We start from the raw sequence: 13,240 nt of genomic DNA, 5'->3' as shown, positions 1-13,240 counted from the left end.
CGTTCCTTAAGTTGCCGTCGAGATAGCGAGCAAAGCCGCCCCGCCTCCAAGGAACTTTACCAGAACAACAGACCGTCGCCGTGGTCTCAACTTCAACACGTAACCTCCTCCCGCATTAAGCCGCCGCAGATCAAGGTTGTCACCTGTGCCGTCTTCCAACGTTGTACCGCACCGAATAGGCACAGCCATGCTGACCTACTCGCCTCGATCCGCTACAGGCCGAGTCGTCTCCCGATGCCGTTGCCACAAGCGCCGTCCTCGAAACGCTGTCCCACACCGAACCGACGATTGCGAAGCAACGTCGGCCGCCGTGGTCCGCTGCGAGCAGCCGAGCGACACCCAAGCGACGACCCTTGATCACCAACAGATAGCCGCCTTGACGTGTGGAAGTCACACCCTTTAGCTTGTCCCACGACGGAGTTGCCAGCACCGGTCGAGGCCGCCAAAGACAGTGGGCCGGCCAAGCTGCAAATCGAGCGGGTCTCAAGAGACAACGCCTCCGAGGAGGGTACGACGCCAAAGGCGCCGCCGTCGCTCGTCTAGAAACTAGACAGGGTTTTCACCCAGAGACCTCGTGCAGCAGGAATGAAACTCCAAAAAGACGCCCCATCAGGGAAAGCGACGTCCGAGAACGCCGCCGTCAGAAGGCTTTCGCCCGGAGCATTCATCCCTGTTGCACGCGCGCAATGTAGGGGACAGCGGCTTCACAGATTTGGACCCCTCGTGGCGTTCTGACTTTCCATATGTTTAAATTCAGCCGTCGCCGCCGTCCCTTTCTACTAGCACGTCACTTGCTGCCTCACGCGCACAGTTGCCCGACCGCGACGTGCCGTGCAGCCCCTCCGCCCCTCGCCTCCACCGCTCCACGACGCGCCCGTGCGGTGCACCGTGCACGCCCGCTGCGACTAGCCAGGGCTTGTGCTACAAAATCACAATCCATCGCGTGCACGGTTCAATAGTCAATCAGCCCAATAAATCTGAGAGCCTGCTGTATTTGTCGCATGTTAGTGGGTTTGCTAGGACTGCGGTGCCGTGTGATTCTCTTATGCCTGCTAGTGGGGCGGGTTCAAATGGATTTTATAGGTAAGTCTTCATGTAAAGTGCGATTGGATGGATGGAGCAGCTTCTATATAAATACGAATTGAGACGGGGTGGGGTGGGTTGAAACGAATATTTTGTGAAAACTAGTATAACTATATATAAATGTGGATCATGCATTGAGAGCCGGATTCTGAAATTAAAAACCACGCATTCATATAATAATATTTTATCACAATTGACTGGAATTTACTAGTGATGATTCAGTATGTGATTGACAACTAATATGGGCAAAGCAGTATGGCTAGGTCTACACATGAGCCCATATCAAGAGACGGATCACGAAAATAAAACCTCGTGTTCACACTGTAAATTTTGATCCAAATTGATTAAAATTTGTTGGAGCTGACTCTACTCTCTGCATAGCAGTGTGCCCAGAACTACACGTGGATCCCATATCAAGAGCCAAACCTTAGAAATAAAATCTCACGTTCACACAATAAAATTTTATCAAATTGACCAAAATTTGTTGGAGATAACTCAGTGTAACTGGCAGCTACTCTCTACAAATCAGTGTGGCTAGAACTACATGTGCGCTCCACATCAAGAGCGGGCCATGGAAATAAAACTTTGTGTTTACACTATAATTTTTTATCAAAATTGATTGAAATTTGTTGAGAATGGCTCAGTATGACCGGCAGCTATTCTGTGCAAAACAATGTGGTTACACCTATATATAGATCCCACATCAAGAGAGGAGCCACTAAATTTCTATATATATAGTTAAATATGAGTTGTGCGTTCTAATTAGTAAACCTAGATACACCCATGAGTTAAGTATTGGGGTGGGTTGCCGTTTGATTTCCATAAGCATTGGGGTGGGAAGGGTGAATTTAAGCCCATTAGCAGGTCTAGATTCTCTGACTCTCTAGACCGGCGCTGTCATCATGGTAGGAAGAAATAAAGGGCCCGTTTGGTACCGCTTCGATCAGCTTCGGTGCTGCAAATACTGTTTCATACTGTAGTGGTACTGTGCAACACCGTTGAATCCTGTAGCACGAAGCCCGAACAGAAGCTCAGGGGAGAAAATAAACTAGCACAGTGGTGAAGCCGGAGAAACTAGCAAGACATGGCTTCCGCCGCTTCGCTACAGTACTGGTACAGTAGATGAAGCTGAAGCAGACGAAGCAGTGCCAAACAAAGCCTTAAGCAGTCACCCGCATGCAAAGCTGTTTGAGCAGGCACTTGCATGCACAGACATGTAAAGTGAACACACCTTTATTTCTTTTTATTTTCTTTTCTTTGTTTTTCTTTTATACTGATTTTCTTTCTATCTATTTTTTTACTATTTATGTTTAATGCTCCGGTAGATATTTCTTTTTCATTTTGTTTTCTATGTCGTTTAGTATTTTATTTCTTCTTATTCTTTCTTTATTATTCTCTACTTTTTTCAATGGACTAGATCTATGAATGCTATAACTATAGTGACACTTATTTTTTTAGTAGTTTGCCCCTTATTCCCTATCTAATATTGTTCGTTTAATTCTATTATTTCATATTTTTATTTAGTTAACATTTTTATCTTTTTATTTAGTTTTTTTAACTGAGTCCGCTGTTAGGCTTCATCCTTCTTTCTTTTTCTTTTCTTTTTAAGATCTAATAACTTTTTCTTCTTTTTTCTATATCCATTTTTATTCTTATTTTATTCTTTTTATGGTCATGTAGACATTTTAAAAATTTTTATTGCATTTTGTTACATTCTAATTGTAATTTTTTTCTTTATAATTCTTCATATTCATGAATGAATAAGCATAATTTCAAATTTTATCTAATTTATTTTCTTATTGGGAATACGTTTCTTAAAATATTTTTATTTTGCTTTGATTAGTTTGTGTGTGAATACGTTTTGATCACTCTTATGGAATAATTATACATCGCATATGTGGTTAAGATCTTTTTCTCCCGAAGCACATGCTCTACGTGTGTGTGCCTGATGAAAATTTGACTAATTTGTTTTTCATACGGACTCATTTGGCACGTGTATATATTTATAATTCTTTATGTGCAATTATTTATCCACATATAACTAATTTGTTCGTAATGCCAAATTATATGTTCCTGTGGCAAGTGTTCCATTATGTTGACTCATTTGTTTGTTTTCCATTATTTATCCTATATAATGTTTGATATTTGTACGTAGTATATTATTATTTGTTCAACATGTTTAATTTTTTTGTTTGTAAAAATAATTATTTGTTCGTGTTGTTAAAGTAGATGAAAATAATTATTTAGTATTAAGAATATTTTTAAAAATATCGTGCAAACATAGGCAAGTAGGGTTTTGTTTTGAAGATCTTGTCGCAAGAAAGATACTTGTGCATCGAAATTTAATTTGGATGCACGGTTTAAGGTTTATATATATATTTTAGTATGAAGTATGAACTTGCACGTGGGTGAAGTCTAAGGATGCAAGTGGGTACCCAATTATATTTTTTGGGTCAGCTAATTAATTACGATGGCTTGCCACTAGAGGTGGTAAAGGGCTTTAATTTTAGCCTAGATAATTCAAGAGCTAGGCTTAGGCTCTAATCTTATACAATTTTGAGTTAAAAAATTAAGGGCTACGTAGGATTGTGAAGAAATTATTAGGGTCATGGCCCATTATCACCTCTACATGCCACTCTAGTTTATTTCTTCTTTCAAATTATTTACTCAAAATGTCATTCTAGTTCATTTTATCAATTTTTTTGATCAATTCAATCATCCAAAGTTATCTAACTTACATCTCTAGTGATATCATCAATTTGTCTCCACCTACATGCATGAATCCATTATTTTGTATCAATGGATCTGAATTTCGCTCGATGGGGAATCACGCTTGAGGTGATGGTCGGCCGAACCGTCACTTCAAGTGATGCCTAGCGGCAACCGTGCACGCCCGCACAGTGCGGCTGATTCTCCGTGCGGTGTAGACGACACGGAGCGTGCCATCGCCCATCGAACAGACGCCCACATGTGAGCGTTGGTGTGCATCATGCGAGTTCCGTCTGTCGGTAGCTAGTCGAGTTTGGCAGTTGCTCGGGTTGCCGGTTTGGCATTTGCATCATGCCTTTAAAGGGTTTCAGGAGAGCTAAACTTTAGTCATGATGTTTAGATAGAGTATTAAATGATAAAAAAATTAATTGCATAACTCCAAGGCTAATTTCGCGAGATGAATTTATTAAATCTTTTTAGTGTATGATTCGATATTGTGATGCTACACTAAATATGTGATAATGATAGATCAATTAGATTTAACAGATTCATCTCACGAATTAGATCTAGACTTATACAATTAATTTATAATTATTTATATTTAGTTCTTCTAATTAACATCCTAACATCCAATGTGATAGGACTAAACTTTAACCTCTAGGATCAAGCACCCTTAACAGATTCATCTCACGAATTAGATATAGACTTATACAATTAATTTATAATTATTTATATTTAGTTCTTCTAATTAACATCCTAACATCCAATGTGATAGGACTAAACTTTAACCTCTAGGATCAAGCACCCTTAGACGTTCACTGAGGCCATGTTCTTTTTCATCAGCTACTTTTGAAACGCTGCAGCCTGCAGGGGTGATTGTTCAGTGTTTTTTCATTTTTGAGGGGTCGGTGATTGTTTGTTTAGTGGTGATTTGTTTTTTTTTGTTTTTTCTTTGAGGAGGTTCAGTGGTGATTAGGTGCCAGAGCAATCCCAACAGTGGACCTTGTCGGACCGGAGCCCAACTTTTGATCAGTGCTCCGAGCACGAAGCATCGCCGGGCCCGCGTGCCAAGTTTTGTTGGGCTGACTTACTCGATCCGGTCCCGATGGGCTCAGCACCTGGGGATTATCTCCGAACTCCTCCGAGGTGGGTGCTGCTTTTATTTTCCGCTGCTGCCTTCACCATCGTCCATCGTCCCCTGCTCGCCTGTGCTCGTATGGTTCTCTGTTACCTTTTCTCCAATTTTTTCTTTGGGTTATCCGTTGCCTTTTTACTGAGAAACTAGTGTGGTTCCTTCAGCTACACAAGGAATCGACCGACCTAACAAATTCATCGATCTCGCGCACAAGAACAGAAACGCCAAATGAAATAGAACTTCTTGATAACAAAAAGGTCTAGCTGATGTCTATGCTCCTGAACACCATGATCTACCTAAACAGATGAACCCACGAAAGAGCTATATTTCTGGCCAAACCAAAAATCAGCTGAAAAACGCGGAATCTGGTCAAGGAGACGAGATTACTTGGCCCATGCAACCGCATCGATTTCTGCCTGGGCGCTCCGATATAGCTCCAACCTCTGGACAAGCTTTGCTCTGCGCTCCATGACCTCAGGGTCCTCATCAAGAAGCTTAGAAAGCTGCTTGGTCTGCACAGCGAACAGAAGTGAGGTTAACGACTGTATTAATGCAATCGTCACACTACACGCTACACTTTATATTTAGCCACGATGCAAGCACATATGACAAACAATTGTTTAGAGATTAGTAAATGTATGGGTGAATTAGTGAACCATGAGCACAGACAAGCTACATAGCACTTTCGCTTCAACAACTAAATACTCAAATACTCATTATGTTAATGTGAAGAAAAGTTGCCACAATGCATGGCGCCAAAATAACTCACCTCTCTTGCTCCCAACTCCGTAAAGAAATGATCAAGCAGTGAGCGCTTCGCCTCGCGGACTTGGCAATGAACAATAGATTTGGGGATGGAGTTCCTCAAGCTTGAGCATACCATGTTGACATACGCCTGTACATTAGTACCTGTAAGATAACAAGAATAATTGCATGTTATGTTGTAAAAAAACATGCAATTAAGTTAATTTTTGGGTATACTGCGTCGGAACTATCCTTAAATACATGTCGTGTATTAAAAAAAACTTGACGTGTAAGACAGCCCCCGGGCATTGCATTAAGAGAAGACCTTCTCACGCAGGTCAAGAAAACCCCCGAACCCCTGCCCCATCCTTACACAGCGGCACCGTAGCCCATGTGAGACGACCACGACTGGGGCCGGGTCTTAGACCTGTGCTTTGGACATGGGACAGACGAGGGGATTTTTTTAACCTCAGCTTGAAATTCGCTCCCACGGGGAGTCGAACCCAGGACCTGAGGAGTGCCGCTGGGTTCCTCTAACCATCTCAGGTGGAGGCCCTTTGGCCATGTCGTGTATTCAAAACTTGCAATATACAACCGTAAGAAGGTAAACCATTTAACTGTAGTGGAAAATGCACTTTGAAGTCCTTACCAATTCGTCTGAGATATGACTCATTGTATCTATCAAAGATGGATTGTGTTGGACTTCCTCCCTTCTCAACATCTTGAGGAAGCTTCCTAAAGAAATCTACAGTTAAATAGCTGCACTCCATATCAACAAGTATGAGTGTATTTTTCTTGCTCTCATCCCGCATTCTGTCCAATGCTTTAAAAGCCGCACTGCTTACTTCCACACGAAGAGTTGGAAACTGCTTCAACTCCTGCACAAACCCAACCAGACAACTTCAATTCTAAGTGAAGCTGACATTCAGGATATTCTTGTTCTAAATAACATTTATCCATCACTTCTATTGCTAATCTACTAAGGTGCATTTCAGTGATATACACAAATGCAGGTTCCTGCATATAGAGTTATAGAAAGACAGATGCAATCCTGAATTCCAGGTAATATTTCATATCAGTTTTTGGTAAACGAAGAAACTATAACTGAAATCAAATCAGATCGCTGATTCATCCACCTCTCCTTCAAAAAGAAGAAAAGAAAAGGGATGCATTAAATCCTACCTTAGTACTGGTACATGCATACACACGCCACAGGTATAAATCATAAAACCAGATTATAAAACCATATTTGTGCTGCAAATACAGTTCAACTGATCAAGAAAGGAGAAAACATACATGTGTTTCCTTGATAGCCCTGTGAACTAGCTCCTTAAGTATTCCATGGACCTGCCAAGTGCCAATGTAGTAAGTGTCATATATCCAAAAAAAAAAAGAGAAGAAGATGGTGACTAAAGACAGTGCAAGGATTTGACGAAAGAATGAAAATTTTGCCTTCCTACTATGCCAAACTGTAAAGACATGTAAAATACTTTCTTGTATGGAAACGAAAAACTTGTGATGCAGTGATTAACACTAGCTGTGAAGCACTAACAAATGTGGAGTGTCCACATTGGGACCAAACATAAATGAGATAAGTCATATTAAAAAAATGTGACTATTCGAGTGCTAGGGATGAAACATTCCCTTAATTAATTTTATATTATTTTTTTGGAGATATCTCCATAAGTGTTGAGATGGAAACATTTCAAGGCACGACATTATTAGAAATAATTAGATAACTGCATGAGACGATGAAGAAAACTAAATAAAATGTGAGTTACTGAGCATATCAACACATGCATGTCTTACCGCATCAACAGCTGCCTCAGCTGGGCCTTTGATACTTACTAGACAGGACTCTATAAGACGCCTGTATCCTTGCTCGGGAGCTATTAAGTGTGGTTGGTATCCATCGGCTTGTGTTATAAGCTTCTTTACATTTTCCATTGCAAGATGTTTTTCAAATTGCAACCGTTTAAGAGCCACTGGAAATTGGTTGTCAAAGACATAATAGATCTTCTCACCACCAGAACGCCTGCCAAAACAAATAGGAGTAACATAAATAAATGTAGAAGTATGTAGAAAATCTTGCAGAAGACCAAGTTCAAATTGTATCAGAAAGGAGAGAACAGAAGTTTCATTTTCATTGGATATCTCAGTGGATAAGTTATGTGAAAAATTGTTTGTGTAGCAGAATAAGTAGCTGAGAAATAGCACACATGCACGTACATTTTCAGCACTCCAATGAAGAAAATTTTGGTTTAACATCACTAACTTGGCAGGTAAATATATAATTTTTGAAATGTGCAGTTAACTACAGGTTCTTACCATAGTGTGTGCATGCAAGGTGCCAAGGTATAATATAATGCATAATACAACAATGTCACATCAATTAGATGATACTCCCTCCGTCCAAAAATATAGCTACGTTTGGAATTGGTAAAGTCAAACATTTTCATCTTTAACCAACAATATCTTTAAAAATAATTAATTTCAGATAGAAAAGGTTACATGCTATAATAGTTAGTTTCATTATGAATCAACTAATATTATTTTTATGTTGTCAATCTTTATGATTTTTTGGCTATTCATAATCAAAGCTTAAAAAGTTTGACTTGGAAAAAAAAACATAGTAATATTCTGGTATAGAGGGAGTACATTCCAATTTGCGCGAGCTTAGAAACAAAATATTGTAATTCATGTTCAGGACTTCAGGCACACAAGGATATCTATCAAAGTGCAAGTATAAATTTATTGTAATGTCTTAAACATGAGGAGGTATCATTGCTATGGGAGTTTCAGCTCAGACCCTACATTATATCCTGATCTAAACTATGAAAAATGAAAAAAAAACTTCTATTTAAATGTGATGTTCCAAAAGGCATAATGAACAGATATAGTTGAAACATACGCTCCGTCCAGATGCTCCTTGTAGATACTGTCAAACATGCGACATATTTCCATAATAGTGTACAGCTTTCCCTGAATAACAGGAAGAAGAGTACTCCTTAAAACACTTATAAGAAAATTGAAGGACCAGCTGCAAGAAAATTGTAGTGCATGTAATAGTGGCTAGTGAGAAGCTGAGAGCATGTCCTACGCTAGAAGCATAAAACAAGAAAACCATGAGTGTGTTACAAAATGATGCATACAGTCTGAATGGACATGACAGATGCATATCTGTAGCTGGCACAAAGAAATAGGTAACATCATAGTAAGACTCATCATGTATTCAGGTACCCATTGAATGGGCAAAACTTTGGGACTCGAGAAGATTCAACAGATAGAAATCATCTATTCTTATACTGATAACATGCAGAAGTCTTACTCCAGAATCTGCGGCAATGGGTTTTCCAAGATGACAGAGTTCAGTTTCTAGCTCTGCAGTGGCCTTGGTTATTAGAGACTGGATCCCTGGAATTCTTGATTTAATAACAGATTCCAAATGCTGCAGGATGATGGCTAGTGAATAGTCGTGAGATTGTCCAAATAAATAGTAAAATAGGATTTGAACAAACAAATATAAATTATATGGCATACCTTAGAAAGCATCTTTGCTAAGTGCTCTGATCCCATTCTGTGAGCAAGGTGTTTATATTCTGGAGTACTTGCAAAATATTCACGCTCTCTAATCCTAGCAGCGATCATGTCTACATTCTTGTTTATATCTTGTTGGGAACGATTGACAACACCGATCCATGGATACTGTAGTCGATACGACCTTCCTTCTAGTATCTACAGAACAAAACTCAATTAGAATTAAGACACAGCTGTTACATATGAACTACAATTAGGGGCTTACTGCCTTGCAACTAGTACACACAAGGAGAGAACATGCATTGCAACTAGTAGTCTAGTACACACAAGGAGAGAACATGCACTGCAACTAGCACACACAAGGAGAGAACATGCATTGACCTAAGAGAAAGGTGATAAGCAAACAAAGATTGGCAATGCATCTAATCAAGTGATCTCAGCAGCTGAACCAGAGAGGCACATGCGTGAGTTTCTCACCAGAGGAAATTTACAGATGATCAGGAGGTTTGATTAGTAAGTTAACAGAATATCATTGTTCTTAGATTCAACATATTTGGGACAGAATCATAGAACAGTCAAACAACCTATTTATTCAAGAGAATTATCAACTGTTTATGAAACATTCTGAGTAACACATATTACTTACATCAACTGCATCTGTGCCCTTGTCCATTAGGTCAATTTTTGTAAGCACACCAAAGGTCCTTTCACCTGATTTCAACAACATAGCATTTGAGAGAAGATCAGATGATTTTTTTTTTTGCCTGAGTCTATTTTGGTCTATCAAGTTAATTTATAAAATAGACATTACATGAATTTATTAATCACATCAAGTGAAGAGTAAAGGCATAAAATATCTTATACTCAAAAACCACACTACTCATCACATTCTCCAATCTTCATTAAGTTTGTATCGGTATAATACCTTTTGGGTCAACTTCCCGTGAAATCTTTATTGCATCAGAAGTTGCAAGATCCTGGTTGGCTGGAGAAATTGCAAGAATGATGCAATTGGGCTACAAAAAAACAAACAGATCCATTGTTATACATAACATTTATGCCAGTTACTTGCATATAAAAGACAGTCTGTAGTTCAAGTATAGCTTTTATAGAAGAGAAGAACATATCAGATCACAAAATTAGTCAAGATATATATACGTGAACTGGTGCATACCAAAATATTGAGGGAAAACTGGATTAATACACTGAACCCAATTCTCAGTTTTTTGTGTAGTCACCACTTAATTCAGTTAAAAAGTAGAAATTATGCTCTTCAATAATAACGAAAAGAATGTGCGTGGGTTATTACAAACGTACCTTTTCAATGAATGAGCTGACCATGTTTTCAATGTCATGCACAATACTATCAGGTTGACCCTCTATAATCAAAATATATAATTGCAAGTTAGTAACACAAACTACTACGAAGGAATAAAGGAGACAATACCTCGACATCAAGAATGACTTACCAACAGCTACCTTAGTAAGCCCAGGGAGATCAATAAGAGTAAGGTTAACAACTGCAATAGGTAAAAACATTAAGAAGAGAATGGGAAGTAAATTAGGTAGAACCTTATCAACATAACAAAAATATAAAAAATGGGGCTATAGGATTCTACAACCATTAGCCACCCAGTTCAGTTACTGAAAAATGAATGAAAGTCAGCCTCTGTTCAGGATTTTCTCGGCATATGGTCTTCCAAATATAAATTTCAGAGGTACAATAGGAACATCCCACTGAAAGTATCCCAAAATAGGAGTTATAATGAAATCATAGGCTGAGCCAGTTGAACTAGTCTCAATGATGGGGATGTTGTAAACTATAGTGGCTTTTAATGGGAACAAGAGCCATGTACACAAGCAAGGTTTCTTGAAGTACAGTTATGCTCCAGTAGTCCAGTTGCTAACTCGTAAAATTCAAGCTTTAAGATTAAACCAACCACAACCCAAACCCCACAAAACTGAAGCTGAATATTGGAGATGTGGTAAAGCAATAGCAGCAAAGAGTATAAACTGAGCCAACATATTGCCAGGATTTTAGTCTTACCATTTGGGGAATATATGCTCAAATAAATGGGCACAGTTGATATTTGCTTTGTGCGACCAGTCGCTCGGTCAGTTTCATCTGCAATCTCCTTCCTCACTAGGGCTGTAAAGTTGAGTATATCAAAATTACGGAACCACTAACCATGCATGCATAGCTATGGCAGACTTTGCACAATTCTAAACAGAAAAATAAGCCACTAAAACATTCACTTCTCTCATGAAATCTGCAATTCAATCCACATTTAACAGAACGAGATATGACCATCAAAGCAGTGCAGAAAGATAAGTATCAAACGTAACCCTATGTCATTAGCTCAAGTCGTGAGAAACACAATATAATGCCATAGAGTGCCATGAGCTTCAAATCGCATTTTAGACGTTATCCTACAATGCTGCTCTGTATTACAGTATTTACGCAGTTGGCAATTCAGTTCAGATGCTCGTGGGCCTTGGTCGGCCCACTTGCCATAACAGCAATTGACTGATTGAGTAAAGGACTTACCAAAATCTGTAAATCTTTTCTTCTTAAGGTGCATGAACTCTGCGTATTCTCCTGGCCCATCAATCCTGTTGAGTTGCAGAACCAGGGGTCGCCTTGTAACAATTCCTGCAGAATTTCATCAAATCATAAGCAGCATCACAAAATTGTACAAAGGGGCTTATGGTACTAAAGCTTTCTCGGAAGATCGAAACCGTGAAATCATCACAGTACCTGAACCCCGAGGTAGGAAATCCTTCCCAACGACACTCTCCAACACCGATGATTTACCCGAACTCTGTCGCACGTAACGGCAAAAAAAAAGAGGAAAATGGCATGTCAAAACCCACATTGGTGAATAATACTTCCAAATTTTGAAATCAGGAACAAGTAGCCTCCGCATAAATGCGGATTAAACTACGAAGCAGCCATCACAAACACTAGGGTTCCACACCAAATGTAGAGCCAAAACCTCCAGCATCGCGTTCAAAACCAGAGAACCAAAAAGGAAAGGAAAAATACAAATGCGAGATCGCGGGCCTGCCAGACCTGGCCGCCGACGACGGCGATGGCCGGTAGCGAGTCCCACAGGGTGGGGAGCGCGCTCTCCTCGCCGTGGTCGCCGAGGGCGGTGCACGCGCGCTGCAGCCTGTTGACGAGCGAGATGAGGTTCTCCATGGCCGCCGCGCCGGAAACCCTAGGCGGCCGGGGCCCTGGGCGCGGCCGTCGATTGAGGAGGCGCCAACGACCCGCGAGGATGCGGGGCCGTGCGCGACGGGGTTTGTTCGATCGTGCACACTGCCCACCGCCCACGGGCATTCGTAGCTGTTTGTTTCGCTTCGCTTGGCTTGTGGGTGCGGCCGTTGTGGGTGGTGCTTCGAATCGAAGTCTTGACCAGGTGCCACGTGTCGAGGCGTGATCGTCCGCGTTTCTTGCGGCATATTTGGCGGAAACCCCCCTCAAGTTTCGAAAAATATCGGTGTCCAAGACTGAGTAAATACGGCGTCGTAGGGAGACTATTCTTCACACACTTGACGCAGCGTTTGTGGACCGGACAAACAAACCCGCTGAACCTCGTGCTGCGGGCTGCGATTTTAGCCTTCAAGGAATCAGGGAATGGAAGGAAAAGCCTTGCTCTGAAGCGCGCACGTCGACGTCCCAGCTCTGCTGATCAGGTTTCGGGTGTCCTGGATCCACGCCTGACCTGTAGGAGAGGCGTACACAACACACACTGTAGAAGAGCGCCGCCCGTTCAAGGCACAGCCCTGTCAGCCTCGGCCCGACCACTAGTACACAACCGGCCTTTTGTCCCTGTCAACAACCCCTATTGATCCCGGTTTTTGAACCGAGACCATGAATTCGGGACAAAAGTCCCGGACTCTTTAGTCCTGATCATGTGTAACGTAAAAAATACTACTGGGAATCCAGAACTCGAATTCGAGATGTCTTGCCTCGCGTGTAGTTTCTTTACCACCCCACCTATACACACCACATGTGACTTTAGAATG

At 40.8% G+C, this 13,240-nt stretch overlaps 1 protein-coding gene across 1 annotated transcript; it reads right to left on the bottom strand.

Moving 5' to 3' along the window:
• Positions 1-5,141: 5,141 nt before the first annotated feature.
• LOC120675263 (dynamin-related protein 5A-like) lies at positions 5,142-12,571 on the bottom strand. Its single transcript, XM_039956379.1, has 16 exons — positions 12,282-12,571; positions 11,967-12,030; positions 11,757-11,861; positions 11,256-11,357; positions 10,678-10,728; positions 10,526-10,587; positions 10,134-10,224; positions 9,855-9,919; positions 9,212-9,406; positions 9,000-9,119; positions 8,583-8,653; positions 7,481-7,706; positions 6,968-7,018; positions 6,321-6,549; positions 5,697-5,836; positions 5,142-5,439 (listed from the first exon to the last, which is right to left on the bottom strand). Exons 1-16 carry the CDS (start codon positions 12,549-12,551, stop codon positions 5,311-5,313), a joined length of 1,971 nt encoding a protein of 656 aa, XP_039812313.1. The 5' UTR covers positions 12,552-12,571; the 3' UTR covers positions 5,142-5,310.
• Between the last annotated feature and the right edge of the window lie 669 nt (positions 12,572-13,240).

The sequence above is a fragment of the Panicum virgatum genome, chromosome 5N (assembly GCF_016808335.1).
Source record: "Panicum virgatum strain AP13 chromosome 5N, P.virgatum_v5, whole genome shotgun sequence".
Lineage (NCBI taxonomy): Eukaryota > Viridiplantae > Streptophyta > Magnoliopsida > Poales > Poaceae > Panicum > Panicum virgatum.
Note: the sequence above shows the minus strand (reverse complement) of the source record. Positions and strands in the feature narration are given on the sequence as shown.